This window comes from Nerophis ophidion, linkage group LG09, assembly GCF_033978795.1.
Source record: "Nerophis ophidion isolate RoL-2023_Sa linkage group LG09, RoL_Noph_v1.0, whole genome shotgun sequence".
In the NCBI taxonomy this organism is placed as follows: Eukaryota; Metazoa; Chordata; class Actinopteri; order Syngnathiformes; family Syngnathidae; genus Nerophis; species Nerophis ophidion.
Window position 1 is genome coordinate 44028231 of NC_084619.1, and position 21305 is coordinate 44049535.

General features: G+C 42.8%; 1 protein-coding gene across 1 annotated transcript in view; it reads left to right on the forward strand.

Moving 5' to 3' along the window:
• Positions 1–21305, forward strand: part of atp6v1ba (ATPase, H+ transporting, lysosomal, V1 subunit B, member a) — a 158683-nt gene that overhangs the window by 64068 nt on the left and 73310 nt on the right. The window contains exons 4-6 of the mRNA XM_061911041.1: positions 5234–5327; positions 5624–5701; positions 20499–20638. Of these exons, the coding sequence (XP_061767025.1) occupies positions 5234–5327; positions 5624–5701; positions 20499–20638 (312 nt within the window). The remainder of the gene's footprint in view (positions 1–5233; positions 5328–5623; positions 5702–20498; positions 20639–21305) is intronic.

Here is a 21305-nt window from a genome sequence, read left to right on the forward strand (position 1 = left end):
GTCTCCGATGTCGTATTTTACGCTTTATAATGTGTCACACATTTTCAATGGGAGACAGGTCTGGACAGCAGGCGGGCCAGGAAAGTACCCGCACTCTTTTTTTCCGAAGCCACGCTCTTGTAACACGTGCTGAATGTCGCTTGGCATTGTCTTGCTGAAATAAGCAGGGGCGTCAATGAAAAAGACGGCACTTAGATGGCAGCATATGTTGTTCCAAAACATGTATGTACCTTTCAGCATTAATGGTGCTTTCACAGATATGGAAGTTACCCATGCCTTGGGCACAAATGCAACCCCATACCATCAAAGATGCTGGCTTTTGAACTTTGCGTCGATTGCAGTCTAGATGGTTCGCTTCCCCTTTAGTCAAATATTTCCAAAAACAATTTGAAATGTGTACTCGTCAGACCACAGAACACTTTTCTACTTTGCATCAGTACATCTTAGATGATCTCGGGCCCAGAGAAGCCGGCGGCGTTTCTGGAAGTTGTTGATAAATGGCTTTCGCTTTGCATTGTAGAGCTTTAACTTGCACTTACAGATTTAGCGACAAACTGTATTTAGTGACAGAGGTTTTCTGAAGTGCTCCTGAGCTCTTGTGGTGATATCCTTTAGAGCAGGGGTCTCAAACTCAATTGACCTGGGGGCCACTGGATGCAGAAACTGGGTGAGGCTGGTCCGCAAGAAAAGATTTCTTAAAAAAATCTAACATGCACTTTTTAATGAATTCACCTTCTATGAATGGCTTTCCCGCCCTAGCAACATATTTGCCAACCCTCACCATTTTTCCGGGAGACTCCTGAATTTCAGTGCACCTCCTGACAATCTACCGGTGCAACCAATTTCCCCAATTTCTCCCAATTTTCACCCGGCCGACATTATTAAGGGCTGCCGTGACTGCGCTGCCTTTAATGTCCTCTACAACTGTGGTTCTGCACCTTTTTTCAGTGATGTACCCCCTGTGAACATTTTTTTAACTCAAGTACACCCTAATCAGAGCAAAGCATTTTGGTTGAAAAAAAGAGATAAAGAAGTAAAATACAGCACTATCTCATTAGTTTCTGATGTATAAAATTGTATAACAGCGCAAAATATTGCACATTTGTAGTTGTCTTTCTTGAACTATTGGGAAAGAAAAAAAACAAAAACTAAAAACGTGGTGAAAAATAAACAAGTGATTCAATTATAAATAAAGATGTCTACACATAGAAGTAATCATCAACTTAAAGTGCCCTCTTTGGGGATTGTAATAGAGATCCATCTGGATTCATCAACTTCATTCTAAACATTTTTTCACTAAAAAATAAATCTTTAACACCAATATTTATGGACATGACCACAAAAAATCTAGTTGTCTAGCTAGCTGCATTTCTTTTCACAGTTTGTGAACTTACATTCATATTTTATTGAATTATTCAATAATATATTTATAAAGGATTTACGAATTGCTGCTATTTTTTCATAATAATTTTATGATAAATCTCACTTTAGGGGTCTCCCTGGAAAATTGGGGACGTGGGCAAGTATGACGCTGTTAAGTACCGTTCATATTAAACTCGCGAGCTGCACCAACATAAACTTGTCATATCAAAGTGCGGGCCGCATAATAACGTCTCGCGGGCCGCATGTTTGAGACCCCTGCTTTAGAGATTGATGTCGGTTTTTGATACAGTGCCGTGTGAGGGATCGAAAGTCACGTTCAGTCAATGTTGGTTTTCGGCCATGTCGCTTAGGTGGAGTGATTTCTCCAGATTCTCTGAACCTTTTGATGATATTATGGACCGTAGATGTTGAAATCCCTATATTTCTTGCAATTGCACTTTGAGAAACGTTGTTCTTAAACTGTTTGACTATTTGCTCACGCAGTTGTGGACAAAGGGGTGTAACTCGCCCCATCCTTTTTTGTGAAAGACTGATCATTTTTTGGGAAGTTGTTTTTATACCCAATCATGGCACCCACCTGTTCCCAATTAGCCTGCACACCTGTGGGATGTTCCAAATAAGTGTTTGATGAGCATTCCTTAACTTTATCAGTATTTATTGCCACATTTCCCAACTTCTTTGTCACGTGTTGCTGGCATTAAATTCTAAAGTTAATGATTATTTAAAAAAAAAAAAATGTTTATCAGTTTGAACATCAACTATGTTGTCTTTGTAGCATATTGAACTGAATATGGGTTGAAAATGATTTGCAAGTCATTGTATTCTGTTTATATTTACATCTAACACAATTTCCCAACTCATATGGAAACAGGGTTTGTACAAACAACAAAATTATTTTTATGAAGAAACTAGGGCTGGGCGATATATCGATATACGATATATATTGCGGGTTTGTTTCTGTGCGATATAGAAAATGACTATATTGTTATATTAAAGTAGACGTTCTCATGCAGCTGCGGGCATTACACTCTCCTCGCTCTTTCCTGTGTCTCCTCACAGACAAGCAGGCGCACATTCATATGTCACTGTCAGGGGAGAGGTACCGGCGTGGCTAACGTTAGCTGTGATGTTAGCGTGTTGTTGCAAGAGAAAGAAGATGCGAATATGGTAACAAATGAAGGAAGAATTAATTCCCAAGAAAAACAGCACGGGGTCCATCGTCTGGCGGTGGTTGGGCTTCAAGCGGGAATTTGTCGAATAGCCAACTTTAATTTGTCATGTGTGGGGCACAAGCGTTGCTACAAAAATTAGCATTACTGCTAATATGTAGCATCATTTGAAAAGTCACCTGCTAATAACTTGAATACATACAGTTTCGGTCAATTGACTTAGTTGTGATTTCCTTCTCTGCATGAAAGTTTAAAGGCCTACTGAAATGAGATTTTCTTATTCAAACGGGGATAGCAGGTCCATTCTATGTGTCATACTTGATCATTTCGCGATATTGCCATATTTCTGCTGAAAGAATTTAGTAGAAAACATCCACGATAAAGTCCGCAATTGTCGGTGTTAAAAGAAAAGCCCTGCGCAGACGATGACGTCACACGTGTGGGGGCTCCTCACATATTCACATTGTTTTTAATGGGAGCCTCCAACAAAACGTGCTATTCGGGCCAAGAAAACGACAATTTCCCCATTAATTAATTTGAGCGAGGATGAAAGATTCGTGTTTGAGGATAATTATAGCGATGGACTAGAAAAAAAAAAAACGATTAAAAAAAAAAAAAAAAACGCAAATGCAATCTTTTTAAACACATTTACTAGGATAATTCTGGGAAATCCCTTATATTTCTATTGTGTTGATAGTGTTTTAGTGAGTTTAATAATACCTGATATTCGGAAGGGTGTTTCCACGGGTGTATTGACGCCAATGTCTCAGGGAAGTCGACGGCAGCTTCATGGACGGCCCGAGCTCAGCTTTTCTCCGGTAAGAAGCGACTTTTTAACCACAATTTTCTCACCGAAACCTGCTGGTTGACATTTGGTCTGGATCCATGTTCGCTTGACCGCGCTCTGATCCATAGTAAATTTTCACCTCTGGGAATTTTAAACAAGGAATCACCGTGTGTTTGTGTGGTTAAAGGCTAAAGCTTCCCAACTCCATCTTGCTACTTTGACTTCTCCATTATTAATTGAACAAATTGCAAAAGATTCAGCAACACAGATCTCCAAATTACTGTGTAATTATGCCGTTAAAGCAGACGACATTTAGCTGTGTGTGTGCGTAGCGCTCATACTTCCTAAAAACGCGTGACGTCTTGCGTACACGTCATTACACATTGTTTTCAAGACGAAACTCCCGGGAAATTTAAAATTGTAATTTAGTAAACTAAAAAGGCCGTATTGGCATGTGTTGCAATGTTAATATTTCATCATTGATATATAAACTATCAGACTGCGTGGTGGGTAGTAGTGGGTTTCAGTAGGCCTTTAAAAGTAGCATATCTTAGTGCTGTATGAACAAGAATGTTTTAATGTAGACACATATAATCATCATACTGCTGTGATTATATCCATCAAGTGCTCATTCAAGGCTAAGGCAAAATATCGTAATATATATCGTATATCGCGATATGGCCTAAAAATATCGCGGTATTAAAAAAAGGCAATATCGCCCAACCCTATAAATAACCATCAATCAATCTTTCTGTCCGGGAGGATAACCAGGTGTTCCCAGGCGAGCTGATTGGCGTAGCCACTGCAAAGTGTCCTCAGTCTTCCTCAAGTTCTCCTACTTAGTTGGACGTGGAAGAAGGAGGAAACTCTTTTCGGGCGCTTGTACCCGCGTTTGTACCCATGTTCGCAGCCCAAGACTCACGACAATTGACAAGAATAGGAACGTAGAGCGCTGATCGACTGGTAAATTTTGAGCTTTGCCTTCTGTCTCATCAGACGGACTGATGCAAAGTCTACATCTTATGGGGTTCATTGTGACATTTGCTGCTTTAACTGGTGGTGGAGAGGCCAAACACTAAGTTTTGTTTATAACAAAGCATAACAATTAATGGAGAGACACCCTGCATCCTAAAAAACTCATAAGCTGGGACACTTGTGTTCTTAAGTACTTGTATAATCAGTTTTCAAGTCAAAATGTCTTCATTATGCAGTATATCCAGCTATACCTTGTTTTTTGTTAATTTGTTCCTAAAGGCAAAAAGCAAATCATACCAAATTCAAAGCAATTTTTCAATCAAAAATGTATATGAATCCAATTAACCAACTGTATACAACACCATATGAAGACAAAACACATTTTATAGAGAATGTTGTTTTTTTAAGCAGAAAACAATAAAATATAAATGAATGAAATGTATAAATGAAAATTTACCGTTCTTTCCTATCTTGTTGGTTTAGACGACAATGAGCAGAGAGGTGGGAGTGGAGGGGAGAGGCACCTTCATAATTTATTCTGAGTTCTTTCTTGAGTTCAGTAGTGTTTTCACTTTCTTTATCAATGCTACTTTTTTTTCCCCAGTGTGGATTTTTTTGCAGTCGTCGTCATAAAAAAGATTCAAACTCTGAATCACCAAGGCATTAATTCTTTGTTTGGACATTTACAGAATGATAAGCGGGCATACAGGTGAATTTAAAGGCTACATATTATTATGTGCATGTTGACCACCCAATAACCAAAAAAGTTAAATTTAAACTGAATCATACGGAAAGTGGGGCAAATAACGACGTACAATTCTGTTGAATTTTTTGTCAGGCAATTTTTTGGAGCTGCTTTCCACCCTAACTAAAAAAAAAATTACATTTTGTTGAAGGTAACGTTGTGTTTGATGCTTAGGTTTTTGAGGGAACATCAGGAATCGATGCCAAGAAGACTGCGTGTGAGTTCACTGGTGATATCCTGCGTACACCAGTCTCAGAGGATATGCTTGGTATGCTATGTGGATTTGCATGTTTTCTATTTATTCTTTTCTTGTCCCTTTAACTGATTAATTGCACCATGAGAGTAATATAAATATGATTTTAGATCTACAATTTATACTAATATTGACCTAATTATTCTTCAAGCCAACGGTAGTCCATTTATTGACTTGCATGTATGTCTACAGTAGATCAGATTAGAGCCCTCCCATCTGTTTGGAGTCTGACACAAAATAAATGTGATTAAATATTTGAAAAAAAAAACATATTCTGACCAATCTGACAAGAGTTAACTATTGTTTTTCAGGGCGAGTGTTCAATGGTTCAGGCAAACCTATCGACCGTGGACCCAGTGTTTTGGCTGAGGACTATCTGGACATCATGGGTACCTCTCTTTTCTCATGTCTGGCCTTCTTTTTTTAACTTTTTTGCACATTTTCCAGCTAAATCAAATCCCTAAAATTCTAAATGAGACATTGAAGCAATCAACATAGTCTGCATTGAACTTTGAATGGCTTTGGTCAACACTACAGCTACTTGCCACACTTACCATGCAGTTCCACTTCCATTACAGTAGGGTGTCGCCACACCTTCCTTCTGTTATGTTAAATTTAATCGTATTTTTGACAGCCAGATAAGTTGACTAGAAAGATTGACGCTTGTCATATATTCTAGAGAAAGTCACACCTTGCTATTAGTGGTTTTAATTATCTTTTTTAAGTCATTTTAACAGAGTGGAAAATATAAGGAAAGATTTATCGCACTTAGGGATGGGTACCGATTACCATATTTGGTATTTTTATGAGAACCAAAAGAATTCCATTGGCATTATCGGGTACTGGTAAATCAAACGGAACCATATTTTGATATTTTTGTTGTAGGCATGGTCGATACACAGATTTTATCACTAAATTCGAGTTTTTTGTTGCCGACTTTTTAAACTAAAAAAAGCTATATTTTTCTCTTCTTGCTCTGGCACATCTCTCACCCCCATAAGCTTCCATAGCCCCCTTACTTCCTTAGCGGAGATTCACACGCCAAGCAAAACATGGCTAATGTTAATGCTAACAAGAACGACAGATTTTGTTACAAAGAAAAGAAAAGTGTTGCCAGTGAAAATTCCAGGACTCAAGGATCCAAGGAGCTTTATTTGCCATGTTGTAAACACATTTTCACATATGCAGTAAGAAATTTGGACTCAGGTCCTGGCAGTAATAAGAAAAACAGTAAAAAATAGACTATATAGAAAAACAGTATTAAATAGAAAATTATATAAGGACCAAGTTTAACTGGCTAAACATGCTGTGTGAAAAAATGTATAAATTAATAAATAAAAAATACTGCAGTCAGTGTGGGGAGTTGGGGGTACGGGTGTGGAGAGCGGAGGGAGACTATGGAACACGGCTAGCGTTCAGCAGTCTTACAGTTTCACAGAAGACTGTTTCTGAACCTTGTGGTTTTACTCCTAATGCTCTGCAGCCACTTGCCTGCAGGGAGAGGTTGAAAGAGGTTGTGTGGAGGGTGATTGGAGTCCTTCATGAGGTTGAGGCTTCCCCCGCCCCTTTTGCATCTCCATGTGAAAAGTTCCAAGGTGTTGGGAAGTTGTGCAGCTTTCACCACCCTCCGTAGAGCCTTCTTCTCCGCCGCTGTGCAGCTGCCATCCCACACAGTGATACCGGTGCAGAGCTTACTCTCTACCACACAGTTGTAGAAGCTCCTCATGACTAAGCTCCAAAGATTAGCTCGCCGTAGCTTCTTGAGGATATAGAGTTAGTTTTCAAAACTGGCATCTCAACATCATACTGGAGATCTGCAACCAGTCTTGTATAGATAACATCAAGCCCATCAACCCAGTTCCAAAGTCTAGAGATCTGTCAAAGCCAGAGAACTATCGTGGCATTAGCCTTTCATAGCGAAGATGTACAACCGCATGATTCTAAACCGGATTAGGGATGTCATTGACCCACACCTGAGGGACAACCAAAATGGCTTCAGAAAGGGAAAGGCCACGGTAGAAAGTAAGCAGAGTCACTGAAGAACCGAGGACGTGAAGAACAACACCTTGACAGCAGTGCTGTGTTTCATTCTAAAAGGCATTTGATTCAATAAGCAGAGGCATAATGTTGAAAATTCTCAAGGCTAACGGGTCCCCCCGAATCTACTCTGGGCCATAGAGGCCATGTACGAGGGCACAAGAGCCAAGGTGCTAACCACGGATGGCATCAGCAAGGAGTTCAAAATCCTAGCAGGGAGACACTCTTGCCCCCTTTCTTTTCATCATAGCACTGGACTACGTGCTCAGGAAAGCCACCAACAGGCAAAAACAGGAGCTTGGCTACCAAGCTACACAATTACACTAAGGAGGTCTAGATGAAACATTGCAGTAGCCCTGGCAGACCTAGACTATGCAGATGACATCTACCTGATTTGTGACCGCGTGGAGCAGGCATAGGAGCTCCTGAACAGAATGGAGGTGGAATGTGCTAAAGTTGGCCTCAGACTGAATGCAAAGAACACTGAGGTAATCACTTAACTTCCACATGGACCATCCGACAATTACAACATCAGAAGGGGTCAATGACTTCAAATACTTGGGTTCCTGGAGGAACTCCACAGAACAGGACTTTAAGGTCAGGAAGGCGCTAGCGTTGAGGACCCTGAACGGTATGTCAAGAGTGTAGTGCTCGAGTCTACCCCAACACAAAGGCTGAGCCTGCTCCACGGCGGTGTGGAGTCTGTCCTCCTGTATGGCTGTGAAAGCTGGACCCTGACACACAACTTGCATAAGTCCCCAGATGAGTGCTACACCCGAATGCTACAAGATGTTCTGAATGTAAACCAGAACATCCACATCACCAACAACGACCTATACAGGCAACTGCCGAGGCTCAGCAAGAAGGTAGCAGCAAGGAGAATTTGGCTGGCCGGCCACTGCCACAGACATCAGGAGCCCCATGGGGCACGTGCATCGATTGCGAGGACGTCCCGTGCTAATGTACGTGGACACCCTGAAGAAAGATGTGGGTGATAAAAGCTCTTCGAAGAAGGATTCCGGACTCCGATGGAAGCTCGTCTGAAGACAACTGAAAGAGACAGTCCGTGCTGGGCCTTCCTGACCAGACAGAATGTGTTGGTGCTCCCGGTGAGGTCCTTGGTTATGTGCACACCCAGGTACCTGAAGCTGGAGACCGCTTTCACAGCTGCTTTGGGAGGATGGGGAGCTTTGTCCCTTCTGAAGTCCACCACTATCTTCTTAGTGGTTTTCACATTGATGCAGAGGTTGATTTTTCTGCACCACTGCTCCAGGTGCATCACACTACTCCTGTGTCATCCTCAAACTTTACTATAAGACAGCAGGGGTGTCTCACTGAGCAGTCATTTATCAGCATAGTGAACTGGAGCGAGCTCAGCACACAACCCTGAGTAGAGCCAATACTGTGGGTGATGGAGAAGGAGACAATGATGTTAATCCTGACTGTCTGAGGTCTAATGCACAGGAAGGTCCTGACACCCTGTTACCCATGTGGGACTCTGTCCGAGAGAAGGGAGCTTCTGCACAATAGTCTGTAAGAGTTTCTGCTCTCTTGGTGGGTGAGGGCTGTATGAACCTTGACAAGATGGCATCATTTTTGCTGTAGTTTTTTCTATAGGGGTACTTAGGGCTGGGCGATATGGCCGAAAACTATATCACAATATACGTTTTTTATATTGGGAAAAAAACTCCTCTCTGAGCTGCCACCTTATCGTGGTAGAGGAGTTTGCGTGTCCCAATGATCCTAGGAGCTATGTTGTTCGGGGGCTTCCGTGCCCCCTGGTAGGGTCACCCAAGACAAACAGGTCCTAAGTGAGGGATCAGACAAAGAGCAGCTCGAAGAACTTTATGAATAATAACAATGAAGGACCCAGATTTCCCTCGCCCGGACTCGGGTACTCTGGATCCAGGCCAGAGGTGGGCCACAATGGCGAGCGCCTAGTGGCCGGGCCTGTTCCCATGGGGCCCGGCCGGGCACAGCCCAAAGAGGCAACGTGGCTCCCCCCTCCAATGGGCTCACCACCCATAGCAGGGACCATAGAGGGCGGGTGCAATGCGAGCTGGGAGGAAGCCGAAGGCAGGGCACTTGATGATCCGATCCTTGGCTACATAAGATAGCTCTTGGGACGTAGAACGTCACCTCACTGGGGGGAAAGAACCTGAGCTAGTGCGCGAGGTGGAGAAGGTCCGGCTAGATATAGTCGGACTCACTTCGGCGCACAGCAAGGGCTCTGGAACGAGTTCTCTCGAGAGGGGCTGGACTCTCTTCCACTCTGGCGTTGCCAGCAGTAAGGGGTGACGGGCTGGGATGGCAATTCCTGTTTGCCCCCGGCTCAAAGCATGCACGTTGGAGTTCAGCCCAGTGGACGAGAGGGTAGCTTTCCTCCGCCTTCGGGTGGGGGGGACAGGTCCTGACTGTTGTTTGCGCTTACGCGCCAAACAGCTGCTCGGAGTACCCACCCTTTTTGGATTCACTCGAGGGAGTACTGGAGAGTGCTTCCCCGGGTAATTCCCTCGTTCTACAATCATGTTGGCAACGACAGTGAAACCTGAAGAGCGTGATTGGGATAGAATGGTTGCCTGGCTCTATACCAGAGTGGTGTTATGTTATTGGACATCTGTGCTTGCCACAGACTGTCCATAACAAACACCATGTTCAAACATAAGGGTGTCCATATATGCACTTGGCACCAGGACACCCTAGGCCACAGTTCCATGATCGACTTTGTAGTTGTGTCATCGGATTTGTGGTCTCACGTTTTGGACACTCGAGTGAAGAGAGGGGCGGAGCTTTCTACCGATCATCACCTGGTGCCGAGTTGGCTGTGATGGTCGGGGAGGATGCCGGACAGACCTGGCAGGCCCAAACGCATTGTGAGGGTTTGCTGGGAACTCCTAGCAGAGTCTCCTGTCAGAGAGAGTTTCAATTCCCACCTCCGGAAGAACTTTGAACATGTCACGAGGGACGCGCTGGACATTGAGCGATGTTCCGTACCTCTGTTGTCGGTGAGGGTTGCCGTCAAGCTGAAGAAAGAGTCCTATCGGGCTCTTTTGGCTCATAGTACTCCGGAGTTAGCAGAGAGGTACCGACAGGCCGAGCCGTGTGCGGCTTCAGTGGTCTCGGAGGCAAAAACTCGGACATGGGAGGAGTTATGGGAAGCCATGGAAAACGACTTTCGGACTGCTTCGAAGTGATTCTAGACCACCAACCGCTGCCTCAGGATGGGGAAGCAGTGCACTATCAACACCGTGTATGGTGGGTATGGTGTTCTGCTGAACTCGACTTCGGATGTTTTGGATCGGTGGAGGGAATATTTCGAAGACCTCATCAATCCTACCAACATGTCTTCCTATGAAGAAGCAGTGCCTGGGGAATCTATGGTAACTCTGCAACCTCATCTATTTCTGGGGATGAGGTTGCCGAGGTAGTTAAAAAGCTCCTCGGTGACAAGGCCCTGGGGTTGGATGATACCAGCCTGGAGTTCCTTAAGGCTCTGGATGCTGTGGGGCTGTCTTGGTTGACAAAACTCTGACACATCGCGTGGACATCGGGGGCGGTACCTCTGGATTGGCAGACCAGAGTGGTTCCCCTTCTCTTTAAGAAGGGGAACCAGAGGGTGTGTTCGAACTATCGTGGGATCACACTCCTCAGCCTTCCCGGTAAGGTCTATTCAGGTGTACTGGAAAAAATGCTACGCCGGATCGTCAAACCTCGGATTTGGGAGGTACAGTGTGGTTTTTGTCCTGGTCGTGGAACCGTGGATCAGCTCTATACTCTCAGCAGGGTCCTTGAGGGTTTTGATTGATTAATTGATTGATTGATACTTTTATTAGTAAATTGCACAGTTCAGTACATATTCCGTACAATTTACCACTAAATTATAACACATTAATCAATTCATGGTAAGGGTGCATGGGAGTTTGCCCAACCAGTCTACATGTGCTTTGTGGATTTGGAGAAGGCATTCTACCGTGTACCCGGGAAGTCGTGTGGGGAGTGCTCAGAGAGTAAGGGGTAACTGACTGTCTGATTGTAGCGGTCCGCTCCCTGTATGATCAGCGTCAGAGCTTGGTCCGCTTTGCCGACACTAAGTCGGACCTGTTTCCAGTGAGGGTTGGACTCCGCCATGGCTGCCCTTTGTCACCGATTATGTTCATAACTTTTATGGACAGAATCTCTAGGCGCAGTCAGGGCGTTGAGGGTATCTAGTTTGGTGGCTGTAGGATTAGGGATCTGCTTTTTGCAGATGATGTGGTCCTGATGGCTTCATCTCGCTAAGATCTTCAGCTCTCCCTGGATCGGTTCGCAGCCGAGTGTGAAGCGACTGAGATTAAAATCAGCACCTCCAAATCCGAGTCCATGGTTCTCGCCCGGAAAAGGGTGGAGTGCCATCTCCGTGTTAGGGAGGAGATCTTGCCCCAAGTGGTGGAGTTCAAGTACCTTGGAGTCTTGTTCACGAGTGAAGGAAAAGTGGATTGTGAGGTCGACAGACGGATCAGTCCGGCGTCTTCAGTAATGCGGACGCTGTATCCATCCGTTGTGGTGAAGAAGGAGCTGAGCCAAAAGGCAAAGTTTTCAATTTACCGGTCGATCTAAGTTCCCATCCTCAACTATGGTCATGAGCTTTGGATTATGACCGAAAGGACAAGATCACGGGTACAAACGGCCGAAAAGAGCTTCCTACGCCGGGTGGCGGGGCTCTCCCTTAGAGTTAGGCTGAAAAGCTCTGCCATCCAGGAGGAGCTCAAAGTAAAGCCGCTGCTCCTCCACATCGAGAGGAGCCAGATGAGGTGGTTCGGGCAGTTGGTCAGGATGCCACCCGAGTGCCTCCCTAGGGAGGTGTTTCGAGCACGTCCGACCAGTTGGAGGCCACAGGGAAGACCCAGGACACTTTGGGAAGACTGTGTCTCCCGGCTGGGATGGGAACACCTCGGGATCTCCCGGAAGGAGCTGGACGAAGTGGCTGGGGAGAGGGAAGTTTGGGCTTCCCTGCTTAGGCTGCTGCCCCCACGACCCGACCTCGGATAAGCACAAGAAGATGGATGGATGGATGGATATTGAAAAAAATATTAATAAGAAGAATAAAGCGACTACATTTTCACAAATCGGCGGCCTTCTCATTTCGACCCAAAAGCAGAGCCTTGCAGACCCATTTTTGGATAAAGTGAAGGGTGTTACCCCTGACAAAAACATCAACCCTGGAGGGAACTTCTCCCCTGTGCCTCCCGAAAATGGTCTGTGACTGGGAGGCGAGAGTTGAACACCAAGAAACGTGTAGTTGATACTGTTTGGTGATTGGTGTGTCCCTCCCAATGCTAATATTGTTAACTGATTAGCTGTTAGCAGGTCCCTCCCATTGCTCAGTTACACTTCTTGTTTTCTTTTTGCTGTTTTCCCAAAGCGCAAGTGACTTCATGAAACAAATCTTGCTTCATAATTCCTGGTTTCTTCCGACCAAAAAGTATATATACATTGAATACTTCATCGAACACATATTATATTACATGTCTATTGCAATATATATTTAGATTGTATTATTGGCCCCGCCCTAGGCTTACTAATGGGGATCTATGTTGATGTCAATCTTGTCCTTGATGCGAATCATGACCACCCTCTCAAAGCACTTCATGACTACTGGGGTTAATGCAACAGGTCAAGAACAATTTCTCTAGTGGATCATTAAAGTTTGTTTAAGTCTAAGGTCAGTAGTAATTTATTACTGTACTGTGGAGCTCTTTGGTACGGGGACAATTGTTGCAGTCTTTAAGCAGGTGGGGACCCGTGCCAGTGACAGTGAGGTGTTAAAGATTTCCATCAATACCTCAGACAGCTGTTGCGCACAGTCTCTCAATACATGCTGGGATATGGTCGGGGCCTGCAGCTTTGCGGGGGTTGACCCTCTTAAGGGTCGTCCTCAAGTCTGCTGTGGTGACATTGAGGGCGTGTCATCTGGTGTTGGTGGGTGGGTTTTCAGGTTCCTCGAATAAGGCATAGAATGTTTTAAGAGCACCTGGTAAGGAAGGTTCCCCTGGGAATTGTGTATCCCTAATCTTGTAGTTTGTGATTCACTTATTCCCCTCCCACCTACTCCGGGGGTCGTTGGTGTTGGAGTTACCCTGGATTTTTATGGTCGTATCTGGCAACAGGCGTGGAAGTAAGAACTGCACGTTGCAAAGTTTGTTTAAAAAAGGCAGCAGCACTACTAACTTATTCCAACATCTGAAACAGCATCGAGTCGAGTTGGGAAATGCAACCCCAAAAGTTAAAACAAGACCGCAACAATAAACTTCACCCAAAAACCAGTATACTGTTGTGGAATACATGGTACTATGATGAGAAAGGAGGACAATGCACTTAGAAATCACTAAAGCAGTCGCTCTGCACATCCAAACTGGAAAGCTCTTCCTTAGGTGTGCTGCTGCAAAACTCTTGTGAAATTATAAATTTTAATCATCAACATAGTAATATATCATTAGTAATGAAGTATACACTGTCTTTAACATCAGTAACACTAACAAGGAGATACCTGTCAGTGGGATACTTCACGATAAAGACTGTACTTATCCACTTACTACTTAATGTTTTACTTGTTTATTTATTTGCATAAAATGTACAATTCTACATGTTTATGGACAGAATAATTTTATTCAAGACAGAAGTTTTAAGTTTGCATTTTATTGATCTGATTGATTGTAAGTACTATTTAATGATTATTGGTCTTGTTATTGATTCATTGGTGTTTATTTATAATAATAATAGATTTTATTTGTAAAAAGCACTTTACATTGAGCAAACAACCTCAAAGTGCTACTGTGTATTAAAAACCCATCCATCCATCCATCCATCATCTTCCGCTTATCCGAGGTCGGGTCGCGGGGGCAGCAGCCTAAGCAGGGAAGCCCAGACTTCCCTATCTCCAGCCACTTCGTCTAGCTCTTCCCGGGGGATTCCGAGGCGTTCCCAGGCCAGCCGGGAGACATAGTCTTTCCAACGTGTCCTGGGTCTTCCCCGTGGCCTCCTACCAGCTGGACGTGCCCTAAACACATCCCTAGGGAGGCGTTCGGGTGGCATCCTGACCAGATGCCCGAACCACCTCATCTGGCTCCTCTCGATGTATTAAAAACAAATAATAATAAAAAAATAATGATAAAAAGAATACAAATAAATAAAATTTAAAAACTAGAACAGCCTAATAGCTAGTATGCATTTAACTATAAAAAGGCTTTTTTAAAAATAAGTGTTTTTAAGCCTTTTTTAAAAGCATCCACAGTCTGAGGTGCCCTCAGGTGGTCAGGGAGAGCGTTCCACAGACTGGGAGCAGCGGAACAGAAAGCCCTGTGTCCCATAATTTGTAGCTTTGTCCTTGGAGGTTGGAGGAGGTTAGCCTGTTTGGAGCGGAGTTGTCGTATGGAGAATTTGGGGGTGAGTAGTTCTTTGAGGTAGAGGGGGACATTTCCATAATGGCACTGGTGAGTTAGTAGGGAGATTTAGTATTCAATCCTGAGTGGAACAGGAAGCCAGTGAAGGGATTTTAGAGTTGGTGTTATATGGTCGTATTTCCGCACTCTCATCAGGATTCTAGCAGCACTATTCTGTATGTACTGCAGCTTCTGAATCTTCTTGCTGGGGATCCCGACAAGAAGTGCGTTATAGTAGTTGAGCCTGGAGGAGACAAAGGTGTGGACGAGCCTCTCGGCATCAGAGAGAGTGAGTGAGGGGCAGAGTTTAGCAACGTTCCTGAGGTGGTAGAAGGAGGTCTTGCACAGTTGTTTTATTTGAGCCTCAAAGGTCAGGTGAGGGTCCATTTTAACACCCAGATTAGTGACTGAGGATGAGAGGGGAATGTCACGTGTAGTGCCGACTAGAATGGCTTTGTATACAATGCATAATACACATTTTTTATTGACATTAGTAGATTTTTCAAGACAGAAGTTTAAAGTTTGCACTTTATTAATTTCAATGTTGGAGATTAGTATTTATTTGCATGCAATGTACAATGCTACACATTTTTGTATACAGAAGTATTTTACTCAAGCAGAAGTACTGACTTCCAGCGAAAGCTCTTAATTTAGTATTTTATACATTATTTCATAAAAAGTACAATTTATATCTGGTCCTAAAATTAACAACATTGTACACATTTTGAATTTTGTATGCAGAGCAACTATTTTTTTATCAAATAAAATCTATCATTTTTATTCATTTCTTTCTTAAAAAGTAGGAAAAAAATTGTATATTGAATTTTTGGGAAAACATTTGATATTTCATTTTTAGGCCACATTGCCCAGGTCTATACTTTGTTACACGCAACATCCGGTTGCAGACTAGGCACTGGTTCAGACATTTAACCGTCAAACAGGCATATTATAGCGTTCACAGCCAGACTGCTTCAAGGTCAGATTGTAATTTTCCTCCAAGCAACTATGCCTGAAAGAAAGCGTTCAAAAGTAAGGCTCCAATTTTGTGCTAAATGGATGCTAATTTACAGTGGATATCATCCTTAGTGATTTAATGTGGCAATTTCAACCTTTTCAAATTTGGTAATGAAAATTACAACTAAGATGCACATTACAATCAAACTGCTGTGTACAGGGCCTTAACATGTCTCCAATTCTACTGGTAGCTTTTTTCGAGGAATCAGCCAAATACAACTGAACACTGCTACAGTTGGTCACCGCTGCGTACAGAGGGACAGAATGTAGTCTGCATGAAAATGGAGGAAAAGATGAGGCATTTGTTCTAGAAGCGGAGATTTATTAGGACGAAAACAATGCAGTGGATTCCAGGCGACACAACTGGGTGCATGGTTGAAGCCAGTGGATAAAAAAATATACAGTCGTGTGATAGAGTTTTTGGAGCACATACCTGTTAGTCATAAAAAATATTCATGAAGTTTGGTTATTTTATGGATTTATTATTGGTGTTCTGAAAATGTGACCAAATCTGCTGGGTCAAAAGTATACATACAGCAACATACATTATCGATTTTGGTTATGTGGAAAAATTACAATCAAATCAAATTAGCTTCATGGCATGACCTCTTAACTTCATGTGAGTGATTATTGCTTGACGACACCTGTTGACTTCTCTGAGGCCATTTAAATTGGGCTTGTGTGATGCAGTCATTAGACTCGGTTACTAATGCGACCATTGGATAGTCAAAAGAACTCAGCACAGATCTGAAAAAACACATCATTGACTTGAACAAGTCAGGAAAGTCACTTGGAGCCATTTCAAAGCAGTTTAAGGTCCCAAGAGCAACTCTGCAGACAGTTGTTCGTAAGTATACAATGCATGGCACAGTTTTGTCACTGCCACTATCAGGAATAAAACGCAAGCTATCACCTGCTGCTGAGAGAACATTGGTCAGGATGATCAAGAGCTAACCAACAAGCAGGTCAGCAATGAATTGGAAGCTGCTGGAACACAGTGTTTTGCATCGCCATGGACTGAGAGGCTACCATGCAAGAAGGAAGACCTTGCTCCAGAAGCGACACCTTAAGGCTCCTCTAAAGTTTGCTGCTGATCACATAGACAAAGATAAAACCTTCTGGAGGAAAGTTCAGCGGTCAGATGAAATAAAAATTGAGCTGTGTGGCCACAATACCCAGCAATCTGTTTGGAGGAGAAAAGGTGAGGCCTTTAATGTTTTGCTGCCAATGGAACTGGTGCTTTACAGAGAGTGCCAACAGTAAATAGTGTTTTGCATCGACATGGACTGACATGCTGTCTTGCAAGAAGGGAGGTCCAGAAGTCTGAAGTTTGCTGCTGATCACATAGACAAAGATAAAACCTTCTGAAAGAAAGTTCTGTGGTCAGATGAAACAAAAATTGAGCTGTTTGGCCACAATACCCAGCAATATGTTTGGAGGAGAAAAGGTGAGGCCTTTAATCCCAGGAACACCACCCTACCGTCAAGCATGGTGGTGGTAGTATTATGCTTTGGGCCTGTTTTGGTGCTTTACGGTGAGTAAATGGGACAATGAAAAAGGAGGATTACCTCCAAATTCTTCAGGACAACCTAAAATCATCAGCCCAGAGGTTAAGTCTTGGGCACAGTTGGGTGTTCCAACAGGGCAATGACCCCAAACACACATCAAAAATGGTAAAGGAATGGCAAAATCCGGCTAAGATTAAGGATTTAGAATTGCCTTCCCAAAGTCCTGACTTAAACCCCATTGAGAAAATGTGGGCAATGCTGAAGAAAGAAGTCCATGTCAGAAAACCAACAAATTTAGCTGAACTGCAGCAATTTTGTCAAGAGGAGTGGTAAAAAATTACACCAGAAGCTTGCCAGCAGCTTGTGGATGACTACCAAAAGCGCCTTATTGCAGTGAAACTTGCCAAGAGACATGTAACCAAATATTAACGGTGCTGTATGTATACTTTTGAGCCAGCAGATTTGGTCATATTTTTAGTAGACCCATAATAAATTCATAAAAGAACCAAACTTCATGAATGTTTTTTGTGACAAACAAGTGTGCTTTGTACTCTATCACAAAAAAACAACATTTGTAGAAAATATTGGAAACTCAAGACAGCCATGACATTTTGTTCTTTACAAGTGTATGTAGACTTTTGACCATGACTGTATGAAGCACACGGCACGTTCTGCAAAAAAAAAAGAATTTTGGAACATTGGACATGAAGTCAATGAAATCCTTAAAGTGAAGAGCGGTGAATACATTTGTATAATTTGTAAGTAATTCTGGGCCTCAAGTTTTCCTGCATGTCTGTACTGTTTTGTCTGTGCTGGGATAGATGTGAAATGAGTCTTAAATTGTGTTCTTCAGGGTCTTAAAAAAGTCTTAAACTTATTGAAACCTGCAGAGACCCTGTAAATGCAATACCTAGTATAAACCATTTGTATTATCCAACAGAAGACAAGACTGGCACAGTCAACTTAATGGCAAAGACTTCTTCCTGCCTAAAACGACACTCCGAGGACAAACTGAAATTAATGCATACGATAATTAGAAGTGTAAGTAAACAAGAAACAATGATAAAACAGCACAGTTATAAACTTCCTGTTGAATATATTTTATTATTAAACAAGTTAAAACATTTATTACCACATAAACACAAACAAACATATTGATAATTGCTAGTATGGAGTACTGGTATTGATTCTCAGCTGATAGGAATCGGTACTGTATCAGTTCAAATGTGGAAGGTACTCATCCCTAATCCCGCCGGTATTGGTTAGTTTAAAATTGATCTGTAGCCGTCTGTACTTCAAGTGGAGCCACCTGCAGAGATATGTATTTACAAATCTCACAAGTTTAACATAAGTTTTGAAATGATACCGAGTGGAACTTGCGTTATATCAACACTGAGTATGTCGACCATGACTTAAAAGTGCTGTTTGCAACTTCCTCACAGTAACATTTTTCAGAGCAAAACATTTTACAAGAACACCACCGGCTAGCTTATGTTACCATTAGGGGTTTAACAGGACATATTTGTTTGACAAATGTCTATATTTTTCACAAATACAAAGTTTATGTAATAAACATTTTACAAGCCAGAATAAAATGACTGGTGTTTACGGTGGTCACTCACCCGGTCTGTTTAACATGTACGCACACAGAGCATGTGCAAACAAACGAAAGCACCCAAAAGAAGCGACAAACAATTAGCAGTCATGTTGTTATGATACAATATACAAACCCCGTTTTCATATGAGTTGGGAAATTGTGTTAGATGTAAATATAAACGGAATATAATGATTTGCAAATCATTTTCAACTCATATTCAGTTGAATATGCTACAAAGACAACATATTGGATGTTCAAACTGATAAACATTTTTTTTTTGCAAATAATCATTAACTTTAGAATTTGATGCCACCAACGCATGACAAAGAAGTTGGGAAAGGTGGCAATAAATACTGATAAAGTTCAGAAATTCTCATCAAACACTTATTTGGAACATCCCACAGGTGTGCAGGCTAATTGATTTTATACCAAAAACTTCTATTTTGGTTTCATCTGACCACATGACATTCTCCCAATCCTCTGCTGTATCATCCATGTATCCATTTTGGTATAAACTCAACTCGTCGTGTTTGGAGGAAGAAGAATACGGAGTTGCATCCCAAGAACACCATACCTTCTGTGAAGCATGGGGGTGTAAACATCTTGCTTTAGGGCTGTTTTTCTGCTAAGGGAACAGGACGATTGATCCGTGTTAAGGAAAGAATGAATGGGGCCATGTATCGTGAGATTTTGAACCAAAACCTCCTTCCATTAGTGAGAGCTTTGAATGGTTGACCAAATACTTATTTTCCACCATCCATCCATACATCCATCCATTTTCTACCGCCTGTTCCCTTTGGGGTCGCGGGGGGCGCTGGTGCCTATCTCAGTTACAATCGGGCGGAAGGGGAGGTACACCCTGGACAAGTTGTCACCTCATCGTAGTGCCAACACAGATAGACAGACAACATTCACACTCACATTCACACACTAGGACCGATTTAGTGTTGCCAATCAACCTATCCCCAGGTGCATGTCTTTGGAAGTGGGAGGAAGCCGGAGTACCCGCAGGGAACCCACGCATTCACGGGGAGGACATGCAAACTCCACACAGAAAGATCCCGAGCCCGGGATTGAACCCTGACTACTCAGGACCTTCGTATTGTGAGGCAGACGCACTAACCCCTCTTCCACCGTGAAGCCACCATAATTTACAAATAAATTATTTAAAAGTCATACAATGTGAATTCCTGGATTTTTGTTTTCACATTCTGTCTCTCACAGTTGAAGTGTACCTGTGATGAAAATTACAGACCTCTGTCATCATTTTAAGTGGGAGAACTTGCACAATCGGTGGCTGACTAAATACTTTTTTGCCCCACTGTAAGTGCCCTATAATAAAGGAGCTGGTCGGATCCGTCGGTTTTTAGAATTTTTTAACTGTCTGCATTACTTTATGTACAGTTAATACATCGATTATGGATTATTGACGTTACCAATCCATTTTATAATTGTCCATGCCTGAATTGCAATGCAATCTATAAATTGATTATTACACCCACCTCTAGTGATCACGCCATAAAATGTGTTATATCAGTCAGTGTTTTAGACGGCTTGCTTCTGTGTTTGTGGAGTATAAAGCAAGGGTAAAAATGCATTGTTTGCTTTCCAGGCCAACCCATCAATCCCCAGTGCCGCATCTACCCAGAGGAAATGATCCAGACTGGCATCTCTGCTATTGATGGCATGAATAGTATTGCCAGAGGACAGAAGATCCCAATTTTCTCTGCTGCTGGGCTGCCCCACAATGAAGTGAGACCACCATTGTATCTTTACACACAAACATGCAGTAACTTGCTGAACACCAGCACCCTTTTTAAAAGTGTGTTTATTGTGTCAGAGTCACACATTTTGGATAATAACTAGCCCTCTTGTGCACAACACAAATGTTGACTGCAGAGGACACTGGTTTTTAGCCGGATGGAACTCATATTACATTATAGAACAACAACCATCCCACTGAAAACATCCTTTATACCTTACTGACCTTAGGTTCCAACTGTTCCTGTTCAAAGTGACCCTTCTGCCAATTTAAAAATGTACGCTATTGGTTTGTATTCCATAACTAAATCAAATCCACTTGTAACAAGTTAAACATTATACAGAGGTGTCTTTTTCTTGTAACCAGATTCAAAAGGTTCTGCAAATGCAATTGTACAAAAAGCAAAGCAACTTTTCCCCACAAGCAATAATGCAAATGCAATGAATCCATCCATCCATCCATCTTCTACCGCTTGTCCCTTTCGGGGGGGGGGGGGGGGGGGGGGGGGGGTGCTGGAGCCTATCCCAGCTGCAGTTGGGCAGAAGGAGCTGTGCACCCTGGACAAGTCGGCACCTCATCACAAGGCCAACATAGGTAGACAACATTCACACTCACATTAATTCACAAGGGCCAATTTAGTGTTGCCAATCAGCCTAT